The sequence below is a fragment of the Octopus bimaculoides genome, chromosome 7 (genome assembly GCF_046866305.1).
Source record: "Octopus bimaculoides isolate indiv1 chromosome 7, ASM4686630v1, whole genome shotgun sequence".
NCBI lineage: Eukaryota > Metazoa > Mollusca > Cephalopoda > Octopoda > Octopodidae > Octopus > Octopus bimaculoides.
In genome coordinates this window covers 16,418,732-16,442,522 of record NC_142934.1, presented here as the reverse complement: position 1 = coordinate 16,442,522, position 23,791 = coordinate 16,418,732, and the positions used below count along the sequence as shown (strand labels likewise).

Genomic DNA, 23,791 nt, shown 5'->3' with positions numbered 1-23,791 from the left:
ACGTCGATTATTAGGCACTCATGTTTGTCCCTCTTAACTCTTTGGCATTCAAACCGGCCATAACAGGCCAAAATATTCTACCTGTTTTAGGTTCAAACTGGCTTGAGCTGACCTGTTACATCCACCCTACAATGTTGTTCTAAAAATAAACAATCACAGCTACAAGAGAATGCAAGATTATAAAACAATGTGAATAAATAAGCATTATAATTGACAGAATAATCTCTATGCTAAAGGATTAAAGCCTATTATATCCGGCCTTGAGAATTGAGAAAATTACGTGTTTTTTAGTTAGTGTATCAACTGAGGTACCCGCCTGATAATATAAAATATATCAACATCCTCTGGTTGCCATCTGAGTGAGCTGGAGCGTCTTGAAATGAAGCGTTTTGCTGAAGAACTCAACGCACCGCCTGGTCCAAGAATTGAAACCACAATCTTACAACCATGAGTGCAACACACAAAGCTACGCACCTCCCCATATATAATCATGTGTGTGTGACAGAGAGAGCGAAAAATAAAAAGTATAAATTTCCTCGAGAGATCATAATTTAATTACTATTTGATTACTTTCAACACCTGCTGTATTAGGAATAAACATCATTAATAAAATTGAATTAATTTAAAGCAACGTTTAACCCAAATCATTACGAAGAAGTATCTTCACGCTGCAAGCCTGGCTCGAATGCTTACGACTGAATGGACTCTGCTAATTGGTGTTAGAATGAGCGATGGCTTAAGTCTACCACCCAAATAGGTCATATCGAGATTTGAACTTAGGGAGCAAAGAACAGGAACGAATATGCAAGGAATACGGCTCGAATTTCTTACAGTTGCGCTAATCCACCGTCTTAGACTGGTACATTTTTATTGGCCCTGAAAGGGATGAAAACTAAAATTGACCTTGATGGGAAGCGAACTCGAAAGGAATCAAAGGTGTAGAGTGCCGTAACAAATATCCGACGTTCTAACCACTCAGTCAATTCACCACCTATTTCAACGTTGGATAATGAGGAAAATACACCTTTAGCGAAAACTATCTATTTTGTAGGTGCAGGCGTGGCTGTGTGGTAAAAATCTTGTTTCCTAACCCTATGGTTCTGGGTTCAGTCCTACTGTGTAGCACCTTCGGCAAGTGTCTTCTGTTATATATCTTTGGGCCAACCAAAGACTTGTGAATGAACTTGGTAGACAGAAACTGAAAGCAGCTCGACGTGTGTGTGTGTGGCATTCACCACCACTTGATAACCGGTGTTGGTGTGTTTACGTCCTCCGTAACGTAGAATACATACAAGGCTTGAAAATCAAGTAATTGGATTGATGACTAAAAATTCTTCAAGATGGTGCCACAATCTAACAACTCAAACAAGTAATAAGCCAAAAGATAAATACTTAATACTATATAGTAGACTTTGACAAACACAAAATGAGTAGAAAATCTTTGGAAGCCTAGTACTTATTCTATTAGTCTCTTTTGCCGAACCGCTGAGTTACGGGGACGTAAACACACCAGTATCGGTTGTCAAGCGATGTTGTGGGGACAAACACACACACACGTACATATATATACATATATACGACAGGCTTCTTTCAGTTTCCATCTACCAAATCCACTAACAAGGCTTTGGTCGGCCCGAGGCTATAGTAGAAGACAGTTGCCCAAGGTGCCACGCAATGGGATGAATCCGCAACCATGTGGCTGGTAAGTACGCTACTTACCACATAGCCACTCCTGCGCATTTGACGCATCCGTATGACGCATCGTTACGACAAATACGAGAGTTTACTCTCATAAATGAATCATCCGAAATTATTTCTGAATTTGTAGACAGAAAGGAAAAAAAACTCCCTAAAGGATCAATCAAATATAAAAATTAAAAAAAGCAGACAAGGGAGACAACTGTTACGCTATCAGTTATTCAAAGGGTATTAGCCATGACAATACAGTTAAGGAGTGAGGCTTTATCTTTAGAGCTAAACATATATACGTGTGTCCGTCTGTGTTCTGTGCGTATGTGTGTGTGTGGACAATGGTGCACAAGAAATCCGAAGGTCGTCTGGTAAAACAAAAAACATAATACAGTAAAGTTAATGCTTTTGCTAGGATATAAGCCCTTGGAAGAAAAGAAGTCTAACGTATTGAGACTGACTTTCGTCTGAGAAGAAACACTGACTATTTTTCAATATATATATATATATATATATATATATATATATATATATATATGTATGTATGTATGTATGTATGTATATACACACGGAAAAGAAGTCATAATGACATTCCTGTTGATGCATGTATCTGTTTTTGCATATTCTTATGTATATACAATATATATGTGTGTGTGATTTGTGTGCATGTATATAAATGGATCAATGTACGAATGCAGCTCCCCCCCCCTCTCTCTCTCTCTCTCTCTCTCTCTCTCTCTCTCTGCATGTATGTGTGTGTGTGTGTGTGTACAGAAAATACATGAAATAGAAAAACAGAATGAAGGCGATAAGGAAGGATTGATTCAGACAGTAGGAGGCAGAGAGAGAAAGAGAATATGTGCGCGTGAAAGAGAGACAGAGGGGGTGGGAGGGAGAAAGAAAGAAAGAAACACTCACACACATGCAGGCACACACACACACACCTACACACACAAAGAAAGAAAGGATCGCCAATCTATGTAGAGTAAATTCGTTGGAATAAAAAGTAAACATGTGTCAATATGTACCTGTGACTACAAGAATTTGGGTCTGAGAATAAGTTTCAAAGGTATATGTCTTTATCAATGCTTATGTGTTTATAGTTAAACATGTGTGTGTGTATGTGGGTGTATATTTGCAAGTACATATATACATGCACATTTATACATACAGATATATATATATATATATATATATATATATATATATATATATATATATATATATATATATATATTTATATATATATATGCATGTATTGATATGTTTATGTGTATATATACACTTGTGCATGTATCTACACATCCCCAACACACACGTACATATACATACACACACACACACATATATATGTGTGTGTGTGTGTGTGTGTGTGTGTGTGTGTGTGTGTGTGTGTGTATGTGTGTGTATATATATATTTGCTTCTGTGTATCTGTGGGTGTATATAGAAACATTCACAAAAATCATGTATTTATGTATATTCGTTTATATAAACACGTCATTTATACGTATTCATATCAGTGTGTGTGTGTGTGTGCGTGCGTGCGTGCGTGCGTGTGTGTGTGTGTGTATGTGTGTGTGTGTGTGTATGTGTGTGATTACATACGCGCACGTATCTGTAGGTGTATATAAATATAATCACAGACAAGCGTGATGATAACAAGACGTCCCTTACATACATAGCAAAACCACTTGTAAACACCGACGAAGCCATATAGAAGCCATACCTTCATTCTAAACACAGAAATATAACCATACGACTACATAAGCGTTAGTTGCTAATACAGGAACCACTATTGTCAAATAAAAACACATACACATGTACATATACACACACAGACACACAGACACACATATACACAGACATACATGCACACGTACGCCGGTGTGTGTATCTGTCAATCTGTCTATCAGTGTATTTCACATTACGTTTAATTATGTGTATATATGTAAGTGTTAATGTGATGAGGGGGGGGATGTTGGGGTTGTGTACACCTGCGTGCAGTATTGCAGCCCACGTGATGATGTGCCATGTCAGATACTGTCCGCGTCTCGAAAAATGTTGCCCACGCCTGATTTAAGCGATCACTCGACTCGACCTACTAAATATAACGCACAAATAGCCCTCAAATTCCAACCAACGTCCTCAAAAGTTGGTATCTGATAATGTCCAAAATACCACATAATCAAACGAAATATTCGCACATACATGTACGAAAACACACGCACGCACACACACAAACAGACACATACACATATAGTAATGGTATTATATTTGTGAAAACTTCTGTTTACATATTAACTGACAAATAGAAAAAAATAAATACCTAGAGCAGAATAAATTCATTGTTTGTAAGATCAACTTAATTACAGTAATCCCTCGACTATCCCGGGAGTTACGTTCCAACCCTATGAAAAAAATAGAGAAAATGATTGAAACTCATTTGTTTCATAACTGAAATAACAACAAACATGTTTGAGTATATTCTATTAATAATTAATATTTGATGTGTCCTCCTTTTGCTTTTATAACCGTTTTTATGCGTTTTTGCATGCTTGAGACTAAGTTGGCATAAGTGGTAGGCTCAATTTTCTGCCATTTTTCATGAATTTTGGCTGTTAATTCACTTTTGAAGAACATTTGTGCACCCTCACTCTTGTACCCAAGTGTGACCACAAATGTTCAATGGGGTTGAGGTCTGGAGGTTGAGGGGTCATTCCATCAACCCCGCCCCTTTCTTTTCAAATCAACCTATTGAGACTCTGGATGTGTGACATGGAGCATTGTCTTGTTGGAAAATTATATCATCTGGTATGTTATCATTGAACATTTTACCTAAGGAAAGCTGATTATCTTGGTCTCACATGCTGGTGTAAGTGTTGGAATTCATTCTGCCTTCACAAGGGAATAACATTCCTGGGCCCGAAAACGACATGCAACCCCAAACCATTACCCTATCACCTCCAAATTTAATTGCTGGGACAACACATCTAGGATCATAAGCTTCCCCAACTCTTCGACGAATATTAACAGCTCCAGAGGTTCCAAAGATCTGAGAAGAAATATAAATTTTACTGATCATTTTTGGTATCCAATAAAAAATGTGTACAAGCGTAATAAATTCAATTATGCCTAATAAATTGGTGGCCTGCGCAAAGTTGCAGAAAGTGTATGGAGAGGAGTGTCTGAGCTGCACACAAGTGCATGAGTGGTTAAGCCGCTTCCAAGAGGACCAAAACATGTCGATATTGACGAACGTTCTGAGAGACACGTAACCAGCAGAACTGAGAAAAACATCGCAGATGTTATCAGAGGATGTGCAGATTAGTTACGGTTCAATTCAGTCCATTACCACTGAAGATTTGGGTATGAGACGCGTATCTGATAAGTGTGTGCCAAACTGCCTTTACCTGACCAAAAATACACTCGAGTTTCAGTTGCACAAGATCTCCTTCATTGTGTTGAGAGCGATGAAAACTTATTAAAAATTTTGCATAGGCCTTTGAGCAGGTATCGCAAAATTTGATGCAGATTCTCGGCTCAACTTTCTCTGTTATGGTCAATGCGACGATCACACGCTACCTTCTTTCCAAGCACTACTGTAAATAGCAGTAGTGAGCTAGAACATTAAGACTATGTGCGCATGCACAGCAGAGTTCAAGGTGTGCGTGCGTATGTGTGTACATACATACACAAACATATATATATATACATACATACACACACACACACACACACACATGTAGAATGCTGTTGAACGAAAACTTCGAAGTCACTGTCAATTTTTTCGTTGTAAAAATATATAAATACATGTTCTATTAAAAAGTGTTGACTAATTCTTCAGCGTAATATCAAATTGTTTTTATATAAACTTCACATAAAAGCAAACATGTCTAAACACGCGCGCGCTAGCACTGGGGTTGATAAAAAGCCTACAATCATCGGAGGAGACGCCCCAATTAACCCGTAACCCAACGACTGAAAGAGTCAAGAACAGGAGGACAAAGAGAGATATAGTGTATGTATACATACATTGTATTTTTAGCGAAGAAAGGAAAACAAAATGGCGTACTAGATCCACTTAAGTCTTTCTTTTCGTCAGATGTTTCCATTGTTAAATTTAAGGGCGCGGACATTATATATGAATGGCCAACGCTGTTCACAATCGTATATACACACACACACATATATATATATATATATATATATATATATATATATATATATATCCACGCAACATACATATCAACGCATACCAACACATACACACCTATTGCATACGTACACTTAAACCCATACATACACGCAGCCACGCATACATACTCTTACACAAACTCACTAAAGACGCACACATCACACACACACATACACCTATTATCCACCCTCAAATAGTGGCATTCATCATACGCAAATAAACAAATATACATACGTGTGCGTGTGTTTGTGTATGTATGCGCATATACATGCACAAACATATATATATATATACATACACGTATATGTGTACGTGTGTGTGTACGTGTGTGTGTGCGTGTGTGTAGGCGTGCTTGTGTGTTGAGAAGCTGGCATCCCAACCACATAGTTCCGGATTCAGTCCCACTGCATGGCTTCTTGAGCAAGTGTCTTCTGCTATAGCCTCCGGCCGACCATGTCCTTGTGAGTGGATTTGGTAGACGGAAACTGAAAGAAGCTCATTGTATATGCAAATATATATGTGGGTGGGTGGGTGTGAGTGTGTGGGTGTGCGTGTGCCTGTGCGTGGGTGTATGAGTGTGTGTGGATGTGTGTGGGTGTGTATGTGTCCGTATTTGTCCCCAACCATCGTTTGACAATCGATGTCGGTTTCTTCGACTAAAGGCGATGCTCCAGCATGGCCGCAGTCATATGACCGAAACAAGTAAAAGAAAAAATATATACATATAAGAAGAGAGAGGGGAACATAAACATGTATATACATACATTTATGTATATATGTATATATATGTGAGTTTGTGTCAGTGTATATACATATATATATATATATATATATATATATATATATAACCTCGTGGGCATCGGTACCATTTTCCTCTTTCTCCGTTCTTCCATTCTCCGAACTTTCCATCTTTCCGACGAAGGGCTACGCCCGAAACGTCATACACTCTCTCTTTCCTTTCCTGAGCGTCCAATAATACTATCCATATCACGTCCTCACTTTGTTGTTTTTTTGTTTTTTTGTTATTGTGTTTTTGAACTATATATATATATATATATATATATGTACGTGTGTATGTGCATAAATATATGTACATACATATGAGTATATATATATATATGTGTATGTGTGTGTGTGTGTGTGTGTATGTGTGTGTGTGTGTGTGTGTGTGCACAGATGGGTACAGGACGTCACTAACTGTGTAAACAACATGGAATATGGAAACAAACAAGTTAAATGCGCAAACAACGAGACAAAAAATGGAAAACAGGACAAGTAAACGCAGAGCACGACCCTTCATCAGTTGTCGGCTATCTACTTCTCATTTCGAGCATGCGTGTAGACAGACAGACAGACAGACAGACAGACAGATAGATAGATAGATGCGCAAGAACCTACAAACATTCCAACACATCATCATGCATATCCAAACATACCTATGCAAATATACTTATACACACATAACGATATGTGTTGTTGTTGGTGGTGGTGGTGGTGGTGGTGTAGTGGTAGTGGTAGTGGTGTTGCTGGTGGTGCTGGTGTGACCAATAGATGTAATTGTGGTTGTGGCCTTGATGCCTTAAACCGATTAAGGAGACGGTGATTGTGATGGTGATATTGGTGGTGGACTTTTTCTAACCTTTGCAAGTTAAAAAAAAATTACAAAAATTTACGAACAAACAAAAATTTCAATTTTTGTGGTGGTGGTGGTGGTGGTGGTGGTGGTGGTGGTGGTGGACGTGGTGATGTTGGACGTGGTGGTGGTGGGGATGTTGAGGGTATACAAGGCGTTATCGCAAACAGGGTCCTTTATTTTTAGGCCCAATCAAAACAAGGGCAAACAACGTATTGGGAGGGGCGGATACTACTAAGGAGTTAGGGGTTGCGGTTGATAGAGAACGGCTCAAATTGGTGGCGGTGGAAAGGTGTGTTGAGTTTCGACACAGAAGTAGTAGGAGTTAGGGTTAGGGTTAGGGTTAGGGTTAGGGTTTCGACACAGAAGTAGTAGGAGTTGTAGCAAGCAACGCAGGGGTTATAATGATGGTGGTGGTGGTGGTGGTGATGGGCGATGGTGGTAGCGGTGAGGGTGTAAGGGTGTCACTGGTGGGAACAGGGCCCTCCGGTTTCTGTCGGCTGTCTTGTTGTTGTTGTTGTTGTTGTTGTTGTTGTTGTTGTTGTTCATGATGACGATCCTTTTATTCTTCTATTCTTTTATTTGTTTCAGTCATTTGGCTGCGGCCATACTAGAGCACTGCATTGATGGGTTTTAGTCGAACAAATCGACTTCGGGACTTATTACTTTGTTTTTTTAACGCCTAATACTTGTTCCATCAGTCACTATTGCCAAACCGCTAGGTTACGGGGACATAAACATACCTATACCGGTTGTCAAGTTTTGCTGGGGAGACAAACATAAACACACACACACATATATATATTTTCTTTTTATTCTTTTATTTGTTTCAGGCCTTAGTCGAACAAATAGACCCCAGGACTTATTCTTTGTGAGCCTAGTACTTATTCTATCGGTCTCTTTTTGCCGAGCTACTAAGTTACGGAGACGGAGACACACCAACATCGGTTGTCAAGCGATGTTGGGGGGACAAACAGACGCAAGGACACATACAAACACACACCCACATACACCCATATATATATACGACGGGCTTCTTTCAGTTTCCGTCTTCCAAATCTACTCACAAGGCTTTGGCCGGCCCGAGGCTATAGTAGAAGACACTTGCCCAAGGTGCCACGCAGTGGGACTGAACCCGGAACCATGTGGTTCGTATGCAAGCTACTTACCACACACACACACACACACATATATATATATATATATTATATATATATATATATATATATATATATATATATATATATATATATATATATATATATATATATATATATATATATATATATATATATATCAGACAACAAGAAATGGAACAAGAACGTAACAGACAACAATAAAACATCCGGACAGTTAGATGATGCAAGAAAGGACAGGAAAAAACAAGGACGGGTCATTCGGAGCTTCCAATCTGCAGTCGAGTTCCAGATCATCTTAGCAGTTTCGGCCGGTTACACTCGAGACTGCTCCAAGTTGACCGGCCCGAAGAAAATCTAAACTAAGAGCACTAGATTCCTTGGAAGAAAGCAATCGAATGTATACGAAAACAAGGACGGATAAATGGTACACATTTACAAATACAAACAACAGGACATTAACAACAGGTGTCTTTCGGTTAAGGACGTATTAAATTAAGATGGCGTGTGTGGAAGTGAAGCCTTATGGCAGGGACATAAGAGATGAAAGTCATGGGAAGGAATATAAGAGATGCTACACTGATGGTAGACGAACCAAAGAAGAAAGGTCAGGCTTGGCAGAACACCGGTCACGTGGAAGGAGAGGAGAGAGGTAGTGGCAGAGGGATAGAAGAATTGGGGAGGGGCGAGAAAGAAATAAAGGAAAGGGACAGAGTGAGGAAAAAGAGGAGGGAAAGTTAGAATGAAGGGAAGGCCAAGAAATGTGAGAAATAGGGAGCGAGAAAAAGAAAAGTAGAAAGAACGAAGAAAGTGTGAAGCGGGCTGACATACATATATACGACGGGCTTCTTTCAGTTTCCGTCTACCAAATCCACTCACAAGGCTTTGGTCGGTCCGAGGCTATAGTAGAAGACACCTGTCCAAGGTGCCACGCAGTGGGACTGAACCCGGAGTCTTGTGGTTGAGAAGCAAGCTTCTTACAACACAACCACGATGATGACGATGATGATGCTATTGTTTGTTGTTGTAGTTGCTGTAGTTGTTGTTGTTGTTCTTGTTGTTGTTTATTCCCAATCCCAGGTCAACCCGGAACCCGCAAATCTATTTGTGATCAAAGGCGTCCCGGCCTTTGATAATAAACCAAGAAGGTATGTTTAAAATCTGAGGGTGGGAGAGGGTGCGTTTTGCTGCTATTTCTAACAGGTGCAGCAACATGACAGGCTTCTTTTCCGATTCCTGTTGTTCTTCACGTTGTTGTTATTGCTGCTGCTGCTGCTGCTGCTGCTGCTGCTGCTGCTGCTGCTGCTGCTGCTGCTGGCGGTGGTGGTGGTGGTGGTGGTGGTGGTGGTAATGGTATGATGGTGATGGTGGGAGTAGTAGTGGTGGTGGTGGTGATGGTGCAACTGGCGCTACTGGTGTTGGTGATGGTATTGGTACTGGTTGTGTTGAAGGTTGTGTTGACAGCAGTACTGGTGGTGGTGGTGGTGGTGGTTGGGTGGTGGTGGTGGTGGTGGTGGTAGTGGTGTGGAGGTATTAGTGCCGGTGAGTCTTGTAGTAGTGTTGGTGGTGGTGGTGGTGGTGATGGTGGTGGTGGTGGTGGTGGTGGTAGTGGTGGTGGTAGTGTTGGTGATGGTGGTGGTGGTGGTAGTGGTGGTTGTCGTCGTCGAAGTGGTTATGTTGATAGTAGTGACAGCGGTTGTGGTGACAGTGGTGGTGGTAGTATTTGACAGGTGACTGTAAAAAGAGAAAGAGGGAGAGGGAGAGCAAGAGAAAGAGGGAGAGTAGCAACGAGGGTGGGGGTGAGGAAAGATGAGTCACTTTCCACCACCATCCACCCACCCACCCCACACACACACACACCCACTTAACACCCCACCCCACCCCATCCCCGAACAACAGTTTCTTTACAGAACCTTAAGAAGGTAGGCCAGACTGAATAGGTCTCCAAACCCGCCCGGGTGACATGTCTGTTGTCTCTGTAGATGGACAGAGGTCATTCTCTGACCTCTGTCATATATACATCTTATTACAAATACTGATATCGTCGGTTCGATCCTCAGGTAATTCAAATTAATCAATTATATCGATTATGCTTGCTTTTGTTTGTTTCCTCGTTTTCAATTCCCCCCCTCGCCCCCCCCCTCTTTTATTATTTTAATTGATTTACATGTTTTTTTTTCTATTATTGTTGTTAATGTTGTCGTTGTTATCAATAATGTTGATTTTGTTATCGTTGTGGTTAAAGCGGCGAAACGGTAGAATCCTTAGCACGCCGGACAAAGTGTTCAACGGTATTTCTTCCGGATTTACATTCTGGGTTAAAATTATGCCGAGATCCATCATGCCTGCCATCCTTTTCAGGGGTCGATAAAATAAGTAGCAGTCAATCACTGGGGTCGATGTAATCGACTAGCCCTCTCCCCACAAATTTCAGGCCCTGTCTCTATAGAAAAGAAAGGATTATCCAATGTTGTTTTTGTTGTTGTTGTGAAATTGTTATTATAGTTGTTGTAGTTCATAAGGCAACGAGCTTATGAACTACCCGTTTGCAAGCCGGGTAGAATGCTTAGCGGCATTTTGCCCGCCTTTACGCACTGAGTTCAAATTCCACCGAGGTTGGCTTAGCTTTTCACCCTTTCGAGCTTGTTAAAATAAGTACCAGTTGAACACTGAGGTCGATGTAATTACATTCTGAGTTCAAATCCCGCCGAGGTCGACTTTGTCTTTCATCCTTTCGAGGGTCGATGAAATAAGTACCAGCTGTGTACTAGAGATCGGTGTAATCGACTTGTTTCCTCCTTCCGAAATTGCTGACCTTGTGCCGAAATCTGAAACCATTATTATTATTATTGTTGTTGATGTTGTTGTTATCGTTATTGTTGCGAATGTTATCGTCGATGTTATCCTTGTTGTTGCTGTTGTTGTTGTTCTTCTTCTTCTTCTTAGATCTTGGTCAGTCCTAGTTGAAAGCATTCTAACACAGTAACCGTGACCATTCAGTCCTATTTCCGTGACCAAATGCACCTAGGACCACATCATCCAGTCTGGTCTCTCTCGCCTCATGTCCTTTTGCAGATGGTAGGCAATGCCTTCTAATGGCATAGTTACACTAAATAGATACCCGGGGGCTTCACGAATCTAGGGGCCACTATACAAATCCACCTATACTATGGTTTATACACTCCTCCACTTTCTCTCCCACATCAAAATATTATAAGCCCCACTGCGTTACTTCGCTCGGGGTTGGGCTATGATGTTGTTAAGACGGTCCTGTTGATAGTGTGTGATTTGTAGAATATTTAACTGCTAATTGTAGCAGATCGAGCTACTGTGTAGAGGCTTTTTCATTGATTTCTTTTTGTATTCTGTCCACGATTTAACAACATTTTAGGTTTACCAAACTCCAAATAGACTACATCAAAATTGTTTGCTCTCTTCATTTATTCATTTCGTTTGTTTTCAACGTCTGCTTGCTGAGGATATCATATAGAAAAGTTACAGCCAACAACCCTCTAATATGATATATTGGTAATTTTTAAAAAAGTGAATATATATAATGGACAAGTTTATATATGATATTATAAAACTGTGTGTAACATGTCTATCAAAAGGTTAATACTGAACTAGCTCTTAATTAACTAACGTTTATTATTATTATTATTATTATTATTATTATTATCATTATCATTATTATTATTATCGACCCCTTTCGGGATCGATAAAATAAGTAGCAGTTGAACACTGGAATCGATGTAATCGGTTCATCGTCACCTCCCTCGTGCTGCCATTGTGGCAAAAATTTGAAATAATAATAATTATTATTATGTATTTGCACGCCGGGCGAAGTGCTTAGCTGTATTTCGTCTGCCACTACGTTCTGAGTTCAAATTCCGCCGAGGTTAACTTTGCCTTTCATCCTTTCGGGGTCGATAAATTAAGTACCAGTTACGCACTGGGGTCGATATAATCGACTTAATCCGTTTGTCTGTTCTTGTTTTCCCCTCTGTGTGTAGCCCCTTGTGGGCAGTAAAGAAATAGGTATTTCGTCTACCGCTACGTTCTGAGTTCAAATTCCGCTGAAGTCAACTTTGCCTTTCATTCTTTCGAAGTCGATAAATTAAGGACCAGCGAAACACTGAGGTCGATGTAATCGACTTATGCCCTCGCTCAAAATTGCTGCCCTTGCGGCAAAATTTGGGACCATTATTATTATTAGTAGTATTGAGTGAGAGAGCAGTGCATGCCATCAAAGTGACAATGGGGTAACATATACGAAGCCCATTATATATATATATATATATATATATATATATATATATATATATATATATATATATTGTGTGTGTGTGTGTGTGTGTGTGTGTGTGTGTGTGTGTGTGTGTGTGTGTGTGTGTGTGTGTGTCCATGTTTGCGCGTGCATGTATGTATGTGTATGTATGAAATTATGTACGTCTAGGTGTGCGTACGAATTTGGATTTATAAATTTGTAACTACGTATAGATAGATAGATAGATAGATAGATACGTAGACAGACAGGCAGACAGACAGACAGACACGTTGACATACGTAACATAACAGGAAAAAATTATCTCACGTAATACAAACATTTAATACATCCTTTATAACAAGAGGACATTAAAATATGTTTTTCAGTTTTTTTCCTCTTGTTTAAATTTTGTGCTTTATTTGCTGTTTGTCTTCTGTACATATGCCACCATATGAGACACACCAGGGATGTCAATGTAGCTACGCTATACAAGTGTTCGAAATTATTTCATAAGTTCATATACTTGCTAAACGGGTTCATATCTAACGGAATTCAAGAATTTAGTTCATTCCACTTCCTACAATTTACACGAAACAGAAGTGAAACTACATTGGTTGATCACTTCCTTCTTTGTTTTTGTTTGTTTTGTTTTTAATAATGACTCACACACATACACGCACTTGTATGTAGGTGTGTGTGTGTGTGTATGTGTGTGTGTGTGTGTAGACATTCGATTTTATTCCTTTTCCTGTCCAGTGTGGCACGTGTGGCACACTGGACATATTTCCCTAGCATCTATGCATCTTATATGATGCACGTTAGTTTCTAATTTTGATGCCCTAATCCAGCAATTTTAGGAGAGGGAGATGTCGGTTACATTGACCACAGTATTTAACTGGTACTTATTTTATCGACCCCGAAAGGATTGAAAAGCAAAGTCGGCCTCGGCGGAATCTGAACTCAGAACGTAAAGACGGACCGAAATACCACTAAGCATTTCTCCCCATATGCTAACGATTCTGCTGGCTCGCCGTCGTAAATCTTATACGCTACATATTGCCATTATTTTTTGCAACCACAAGAGTAACTTGTGACTTAGGAAAGTAAAATTTTATATTACTCATAACGTATTAAACAAGGGTTAATTAGACGTCTGAAAATAAGTATGGCCCTTTTTGACAAATTTATGAAAATGCTTTGGACAGGCAAATGGCTAAATTTGAGAGTTCAATATTTTTAATGGTTTGGTCTGCAGCAAGGGTTGTTACAATGGCCTTCACTGGTTCTCAAAGACCAGTGACATCGATATGGTTGATATTCTTGAGCAACTGCAGTTTTATGGGCAGAGAAGGAATAGCAGAGTGAGAACGTCCTTTGAGAAAAAATACTGGAAGTGATGGTGGTTAGTGCATAGCCTGGTAAGTGAAAACAATATGGTTGGCGTTAGGGGAATAAGGGAGATAATTGTTTCTGACAAGTTGAATGGATGCGATCCAATTTAGCTTGATCCGAGAAGCCCCTTCTATTGTAGCAGTAGAAAAATTAGAATGTTGAGACAGAGCAGGTCTGTAGGCTGAATGTCATAAAGTGTGGATTAGCGACTTCATGCTAATCAATGTATTGGTATTTTCTTGAATGCTGTATCGGATGTCTATGTGTGTTGTAACAACACCAGCTAAAACCTGGGGGAAGTATTATTACATTGTCGATTTTAGTTAACTGCTGTATTGGATTACTAACTACACAGTTCCAAAAAAAACTTGTTGACTTTGTAGCAGTCAAATACTGGGATCGACATAATCGATTAACTACATCTGCCAATATTGATGGCCGTGTACCTAAATTAGAAACACTTGATCGTTCCGACTATTCACATTCTGAGTTCAAATCCTGCCGAGATCAACTTTGCCTTTCATCCTTTCAGTATCAATAAAATAAAGTACTTCTCCAGCACTGGGAATAGTCTAATTGATTAACCCCCTCCCCACGAAAATTTTTCTGAATTAGAAACAATCTTTTGTTCCGACTCTTAAGATTTTGATATCTGCGGCAGGAGCGGCTAAAATTGTCTGTATCATAATTATACTCAGTATGGAAATGTCTTCTTAGATGAACATTTTCTGATAGCAAGGTGGTGAATTGGTAAGTTATTTTTAGAATATGTTAGAAGGTTGAATAGAAAGCCTCGCCGTATTTGTTCCAGTCCACTGCGTTCTGAGTTCAAATGCGGGCAACGTCAAATTTGCCTTTCATCCTTTCGATGATGCATAAAAAATACGAATCTAAGACGGTGGATTGGCGAACTTCTTAGGAAGTCAAAGAAGATGACTTACAGTATTTGTTTCGGCTTTTCATGTTCTGAGAGCAATGATTGTGACAACACTGGGGCTAGATTGTATCGGTAACAAGTCAGTAGCCTTTCTCGGCACATCGGTGTCGGTTATACATGGGAAACTGTTGGTCTTCCCCAGACCACGCATACATGTACAGATATAATAGTAAGCCTTGACCCATAGAGATGGATTCTTTTTATACTATAATGGCGCTCCTACATCTCCTTAGAAGATGCGAACAAAATGCAGATTAAGAATGTCATCATTATGTGGGCAATAACAAAAATAGGAGCATCAATAAAATTGTATGGTTGATTTAATAGCATATACCACTTCTTACAGAATATGTAATCTTGAGGCTAACAAAACTTGTAGAGCGCCGGATAAAATAATTTGTGGTATTGAGTTAATGGCTCATTACGTTCTGAGTTCAAATTCTCTGAAGCTCACTTTGCCTTTCATTCTTCCGCAACCAATAAAAAAAAAGAGAGTAATAGTCAAATACTGGGGTCGATGGAAATATCCTCTCACAGAAATTCTTGGCCATGTAACTAAATTAGAAACGAATATTATTTAGGTGTTGGAGGACAGTGGATCGTAGGATGATCGAGTGTTGGATTAAATGGTGTGTGGGCAATAAAGACATAAGAAACGTTAGCACGCCGGGCGAAATGCTTAGCGGTATTTCGTCTGACTTTACGCTCTGAGTTCAAATTCCGTTGAGGTCGACTTTGCCTTTCATCCTTTCGGAGTCGATAAATTAAGTACCAGTTGTGTACTGGGGTCGATCTAATCGACTGCCCCTCTCCCCAAAAATTTCGGGCCTTGTGCCTAGAGTAGAAAGGGATATGACAACCTGAGAATTACTTTAAGAGTACAAATGTCTGTGGAATGCTCAACCGCTTACGCGTTAATTTGACTAATAGGAATTGAATTGGCCGAACAAATGAATGCTCATCGTCGAGACCGATGGAGAATCTACCACGTTCTGAAATCACTAAAATAAGTAACAGTAATTTCGGATTGATATATTCGACTAAACTCATCCTACACAAAATCGTTCCCTTGCACCAAAATCTGTGATTATTGTTCAGTCGGAATGAAAAGAAAACTTTCATACACATTGAACTATAGTGTTCAACCATGACTAAAATCTTTTGTGAGTTGTAGTTAATTCACGGCGTAAAAATGGAACTAAATATGCACACAAAAAGACTACTAATACGATTGTTGGACTTTGATAAGGATCCTTCTGTAAGCTGTACGAATGCGTGGCGTAAAAATAAAATTAAGTGTGCAGAAAAGCCTAATACGATAGTTGGAGTTTTCAGAGATTTTACTGTAAGTTGAACGAATCCGTGACGTAAAAATGTGATTAAAATGTATAGAAAAAAAAAACTGAATATACTTGTTGCACATTTTTCATTGAATATTCTGTGAGTTGTAGTAATGCATGGTATGAAAATAAAATTAAATGTACAGAAAAGCTCTAATGCAATTGTTGGCCTTTTCTGACTCGTCAGTAAATTGTACTAATCTGTGAGGTAAAAATGAAATTAAAATGTGCAGAAACAAAAACTAATATAATTGCTGCCTACTTTTCGTAGATGCTGTAAACTATAGTAATACAGAGCGTAAAAATACAATTGAACTGTTGTTGTTATTGTTGTTGGCACTCCGTCGCTTACGACGTCAAGGGTTCCAGTTGACCCGATCAACGGAACAGCCTGCTCGTGAAATTAACGTGCAAGTGGCTGAGCACTCCACAGACACGTGTACCCTTAACGCAGTTCTCGGGGATATTCAGCGTGACACAGTGTGACAAGGCTGACCCTTTGAATTACAGGCACAACAGAAACAGGAACAGGAAGTAAGAGTGAGAGAAAGAGTACAGCAGGGTTCACCACCACACTCTGCCGGAGCCTCGTGGAGCTTTAGGTGTTTTCGTTCAATAAACACTCACAACGCCCGGTCTGAGAATCGAAACCGTGACCCTATGACTGTGAGTCCGCTCCCCTAAGCACTGGGCCATTGCGCCTCCACACAATTGAATTATGATGCAAATAAACACTAATATAATTACTGCGCATTTTCATAGATTCCTGGCAATAACTAAATAACCATCATTTTGTGCCAATTGATTTCTAACATGAGTAAAATTTACGAATTTTGGAAAACGAATAGGGTCGTTTATGTTGAATCCAGTACGTAACTGGTAATTATTTTGTCAACCCCGAAGAATCAGCTATAAATTCAACCACAGATTTGGTCACAGGATGCATAAAGACTCAACTAAATACCGCATGGCATTTACTTTCCTCCGCTTCACTAATTCTGCAAATCCATCGCTCCTTATAATTGTGCGATATGGAAAAAAAAAAGAAAGCTTCATGCAATTTTATGCCGCTTCGAGGTATATATATATATATAAAATTCATCTGAAAACTTTCTCAAGAGTTCAGTTCCTAAACACACCATGATTATTATTTTTTTTTTTTATGTTGGAAATCTTTAAAAACAGAGAAAAATGGTAAAAGAAACTAAATGAGAGACTGTGATTATACATCTAGTCATGATGGCTTTTGTTAGCTAGCCCTGCTTTTTTATAGAATTTTACAAGCAATGCATACGCTCGGAGAACTTCTATGGTTTAACATTAATATTTAAATTATCAACATACTAGCCTATTCCAGGAGGAGTGTCTTTCATGTAATACACAGCCGTACGAACACACATATACATATGACGATGTATGCATATATATATATATATATATATATATATATATATACAAAGAGACAGACAGACAGAGACAGGGAGATATCTGGTATTTATTGAAGAATGATTAACTTTCGAGGTTTTACAGGTGTGTGTGTGTGAGTGCGTGCGTGCGGATGTGTATGTGTATGCATGTATATATATACGTATACATGCATACGTATGCGTGTATATATATATATGTGTGTATGTGTGTGTGTGTGTGTGTGTGTGTGTGTGTGTGTGTGTGTGTGTGTGTGTGTGTGTGTGTGTATAAACACAATCGATCGCTAAAGCCGTTGGAACTGCGGACAAAATGCCTTACAAGTTCAGATCCTTCCGAGGCCTATTATGCATTATACTATACCAGGGTTGATAAAGTAAAGTGCCCATCAAATACTGGGGATGATATGAACGACTCTATTCCCTTCACTCGCCCCCTAAGTATAATTAGGTTCTTCTCTATGAATAATAACGTTGTTGGTTATATATTTCAACGAACTATTCACTAGTTTACGACATTTACGGTAGCGAGACTGACAAGGGAATATCTGTGCAACTGGGACGGAGCAAATATCACACGGGAGATTTTCACTCGACAGCACCGGTTTGCTCATGCCTATGTGGGTATGTATGTATGTATGTATGTATGTTTGAGACTGCTTGAATATATATTCACGAAATGTTGTAATAAAGTCTATTTTATTACTATGTATATCATATTTCCTGCATTATTTATAGACTCAGTTATTTAAATATATTACATGTTCGTCTTACAGAACAATTATCAAGTTTATCATATTAAACTTAGAGTTTATTATCGATCATTGTTTTATTCTTATTTTATAATTACAGAAGCGGACATCGTGTCTACTAGTTTAAACTTCACCTCGGACAAATCTATTCCCGTTTTCGTCAATAATACTCAAACAGACAAAGGCAGTGCCGTCAAAAGTTCCAATATAATTGTTCTAAACAAGGTTAATGAGACCATTTCTGCGCTGAAGCATAAAACTCATCGACGAACTTATTTCAATCAAACAGCGGGAATTAATCTCATCGGTTCTTCAACAAACAGTAACCTTAGCAACCAAGCGGTTTTCAATAACCTCTCCTACAATGGAATAATCTCTTCACCTTTGACCTCCAGCGATCTTCTACGGATAGCGAGGACTATAAATACGGCAACAACTACAGCGGCAATAATTATTCAACGCCGCGATGATAATTCGCAACAAATTTGCAATGAAAAGACCCACGAGGGATGCAAAGTGCAAAACTTTGAACGGTGTACAAAGTCAGGAAATTGTGAATGTATGAGGGGATATATGTTCTCCAGGAAAACCGGTTTGTGTGCTGGTAAGTAGATGGTATTTGCATCTTTACATAAATTGTAGAAGTTTATATATGATTTAGGCATTTTAAATTCCTTTTTTGGTCAATCAATCCTGCTAGAAATAGCAACCAAATCTCCTTGAAATCGCCTCCTACTGTCTTGAAAATCTTGCCGGGGTTGTCTTTGTTTTTCGTCCTCTAGGGGTAGATATCAGCCCAAAGCAGTGGGTTAGTGAATCATATAAGATATCATGTTGCATCTATTCTATTTTTGAGTCCAATCTCCACCTCCTATCCTCAGTTTTTTAGTGACAAAAATGGGGCTTTAGGGACCCGGATAATAGCATGAGCCACCCCTACTTCACTCTCATCCCAATGTCAAAAGGAGTCATTCTTCAATAGGACCAATAGTCCGGTCACATCTAAAAGCGAGCGGGCTCTGCCTTAATCACGACAATAAAACTGGGACATTAAAATAACAAGAAAAAATGCTTTTGTAGTTCTCTGTTTGTCTAACCGTTAAGTTTATATAAAGAGTAACACAACATAGACTACTATTGTTTCTTCCTATATACTAATATTCAACTAACATTGAGAACTAATGTGAAGCAGCTCTGTATTGAGGAATATAAGATGAACACCCTAAACCGTGTCTTAGACACAAACGTTAAGAGGAACGACGTAAATAGAAAAAAAATGTTTAAATATTTAACAAATTCCTGTCAACTACCAACAGAGAATATAGACTTGAATGTTGTTCAATAAGAAAACTAATGGAGATTTGACATAGCTTGTCCCGTTGTTTAAGAAATCACAAATTGATAATGTTATTTACTACGAAGACAAAAGCGCTATTCGGTAGAATTCTTAAGAAAAACATGAAACTTTAATTATTTCCTCCACTATCTTCGTTCAGTATTTCCAATGAGCTCCTGGAAATTTTTATTTTCAAGATTGTCCCCAAGCAGAATATATCGAAAATAGCTTTGATAAGTCGTGGAAATAATTATTTATCCCCGTTCTGAAATGATAATGGTACAATAAGTACATCGTCGATTTTCCGGAAGCTTTCATTTCAAAGCTTTTCCTGGTTACTGATTTTTCTGAAAAACAAAATGGTCGCCTTGGTCAGCACATTCTAAACAAAATATTAACACGCCGTTTGTCCTTGGGTAACACCTGTTATTTCCTATTTGCTTACCCCTAGGTATGATGAATGCCTAATATTTCCTTCAAACTTTGCTTTTATCACATTTATTCGAACCCAATGAATCCTTCTCAACTCATGGCTGTGATGTTCCCCCAATATGTGCATCTCTGCTCATGATCAGAGATGCACATATTGTCAGCCATTATGGGACATGCTCAAGTGATTAATGTCAATCAACTGACAAGCAAATTTGTGTATTGAGCAGTATATTTTTGTCATAACGACATTTCTGCTTCAGCAAATCAACGCTGAAGAGAGTGGTAGAAAACCAAACCCAGGGCCTGGCATTACTTTATTTTTAAAGACCATGGAAGAATTAAACTCAAAGTCAACTTCAATGGGATTTGAAATCTGAACGCAAAGAGACGGAACAAATGCTACAAGACATTTGTCCGATGCTCTAACAATTCCATCAAATGACCTCTTCACGATCGCTCTAGAAGTAGACTAAGACGCCTGTCTCCTTGTTATAACTGTTCCTATTATTTCTGTTATTTTTCTATTGCTATTCTTATCATCAACGTTATTATTATTATTGTTGTATGTAGAACTGAAGTACAACACTAAATAAACACTTCACATTATTATTGTCTTGTTCGTTTCCGTTCTGTCTTCAAATTCCGCCCAAAGTTGGCCTTTCGTTTATTTTACGTCTTCAAGGTCGAGAAAATATTGACCTAAAAATTGAACAGAGGTGAATTCTCGAAATTGTGAACCCCGCTCCAATCTGTATCGATTTCTCTCCACCTACCTCATCTCTACAACAAGGCTACACATTCATTAATGGACCGGTAAAGTCCATTACATCGGCTACAACACATAACTTCCTATGGCGTGATGTACAAGGTTTATGCAATATAATCGCTGTCACACGCGATCCTTTATGTTCAGTAGTTTTGCTCAACTGAATAACAAATCTCTTGCATCGAACCAGTAACCGGTCATAAATAGACCCAGTCACGTGGAAGCCTGCAGGACGCATGCAATGATATAAAACATAACAATGGCATCATAGTTATTTATTTTATCAACCCCTTAAAGAACAAAAGACAAAGTCTACCATGATGGGATTTGAACTTCGGTTGCAGGGTAATGAGATGAAGTTCGGTAAGCCATATTTTGTGCATAAGCCTAAAATCTTGGCAACTCTGATACCTTCTTCTGCTCATTATTGACCTTTGCTAAAAAGTAGTGAGCTGACAGAATCGTTAGCGCGTCGAACAAAATGCTTGGCGACATTTTATCCAGGTCTTTACGTTTAGACTTGAAATCCCGCCGAGGTCAACTCTGCCTTTCACATTCTTTCGGGGTCGATAGAAGTACTAGTCTAATACTGGAGTCGATGGTAGTGACTAAGCACCTCCCCTCAGAATTACTGACCTTGTGCCAAAATTTGAAACCATCATTGACCTTTGCCGAATGTCTCTGAGCATTTTGTTCGACGCACTAACAGTTGTTGTGGAAGGAAGGAAGGAAGGAAGGAGAGAGAGAGGGGAGGGAGGGGGAGTATGGAAGGGGAGGGAGAGAGGCAGTATGGAAGGAAGGAAGGAAGGGGAGGGGGAGGGAGTATGGAAAGGGGAGAGAGAGAGTATGGAATGGATGGGGAGGCAGGGATGAATGGGTGGATGGATCGATCGATCGATGGGTGGATGGATGGATTCATGGGTTAGTAGATTGGTGTATGGATGGATCTGTTGGATGGACCGATCGATTAATCGATAGATGGTTGGATGAATGGATGGATACATCGCTGGATTGATGGCTACATTGGTGGATGGATGGTTGTGTGGGAGGATGGAGGGAGGGAGGGCGGTACTGGTAGAGAGCTCGGGTTAGAACATGGCTGAATAAGTTCCTGAATTGGCAGGTTGGTGGATTGGTGGATTGGCGAATAAATGGATGGGTGGATGGATGGATGGATGGATGGACAGACGGACGGATGGATTGAAGGACGGATAGATTGGATGCCGGAATGAGATCGGCGATGGGTGGATAGATGGGGATTTTTTTTATGAATTCAAGGGTACATGGGTGTATGGAGGGAGTGGCAGATGTAGGAATCAATCGATGGATGTAAACATGTATTCGCTTCGAAAGCAATAAAGATTATTTAAAATAAATAAATAAATAGACAAACAAATGAAATGGTGTTTTCTTCAGCCATATTTTGCATGAGTACAGATGTTTTTATGCCGATATTGCTGCCTATCTCCATCACATCACTACAACTACCAACACCACAAACACTATAACTACTACTACTACTACTGCAACAACAACAACAACTACTACTACTACTACAAGCACCACCAAACTATCTCCAACACATTCTCCACAGCTATCATCACTCCGAACATTACAGCTACTACCACCACCACCACCACCACATACATCACAGTTTCTACTACTATCACAAACACCACCAAAACTACCACAAGCACAACAAACTCCACGGCTCCCTACCATCACCACAAGCATTGCTACAACCATCACCATGACAACCAGAACAACAACTACGACCGTTACAACAGACGTTGCCATAACAACCACCACCGCAAACACCATCAACGACACAAACACTACAACAAGCACCGTCAACTGCCACCACCACAACAACTTTTAGCATCACCACAAACCACCGCCAACACCACCACCACACAAACACCACCACAAACACCATCACCACCACCACACAAACACCACCACAAACACCATCACCACTACCACACAAACACCACCACAAACACCATCACCACCACCACCACCACACAAACACCACCACAAACACCATCACCATCACCACCACTACAACTACCATCAATAGAAACACTACAATAAACACCGTCACAACTACTACCAACACAACTACCACCACCAACACAACTACCACCACCCACACAACTACCACCACCCACACAACTACCACCACCAACACAACTACTACCACCACAACTACCACCACCAACACAACTACCACCATCACCACAACTACTACCGCTAATACAACTACCACCACCACCACAGCAACTACCACTACGACTACAACTACTACCGCTAATACAACTACCACCACCACCACAGCAACTACCACTACCACTACAACTACGACCACTACAACAAACACCACTGCTACTACCACCACCACAATAACCACCAACACAACTAATATCACTACAAACACCACCACCACGGCTACTACCACCAACCCAATCACAGAACTACTACAAACACAACC

The 23,791-nt window shown here is 39.6% G+C and overlaps 1 protein-coding gene across 1 annotated transcript in view; it reads left to right on the top strand.

Moving 5' to 3' along the window:
• The first annotated feature begins 10,549 nt into the window (after window positions 1-10,549).
• The window catches only part of LOC149134587 (uncharacterized), a 78,933-nt gene continuing 65,691 nt past the window's right edge, over window positions 10,550-23,791 (top strand). Inside the window, exons 1-2 of the mRNA XM_089354875.1 lie at window positions 10,550-10,714; window positions 18,867-19,370. Coding sequence (XP_089211001.1) covers window positions 10,618-10,714; window positions 18,867-19,370 — 601 coding nt within the window. The 5' untranslated portion in view covers window positions 10,550-10,617. The remainder of the gene's footprint in view (window positions 10,715-18,866; window positions 19,371-23,791) is intronic.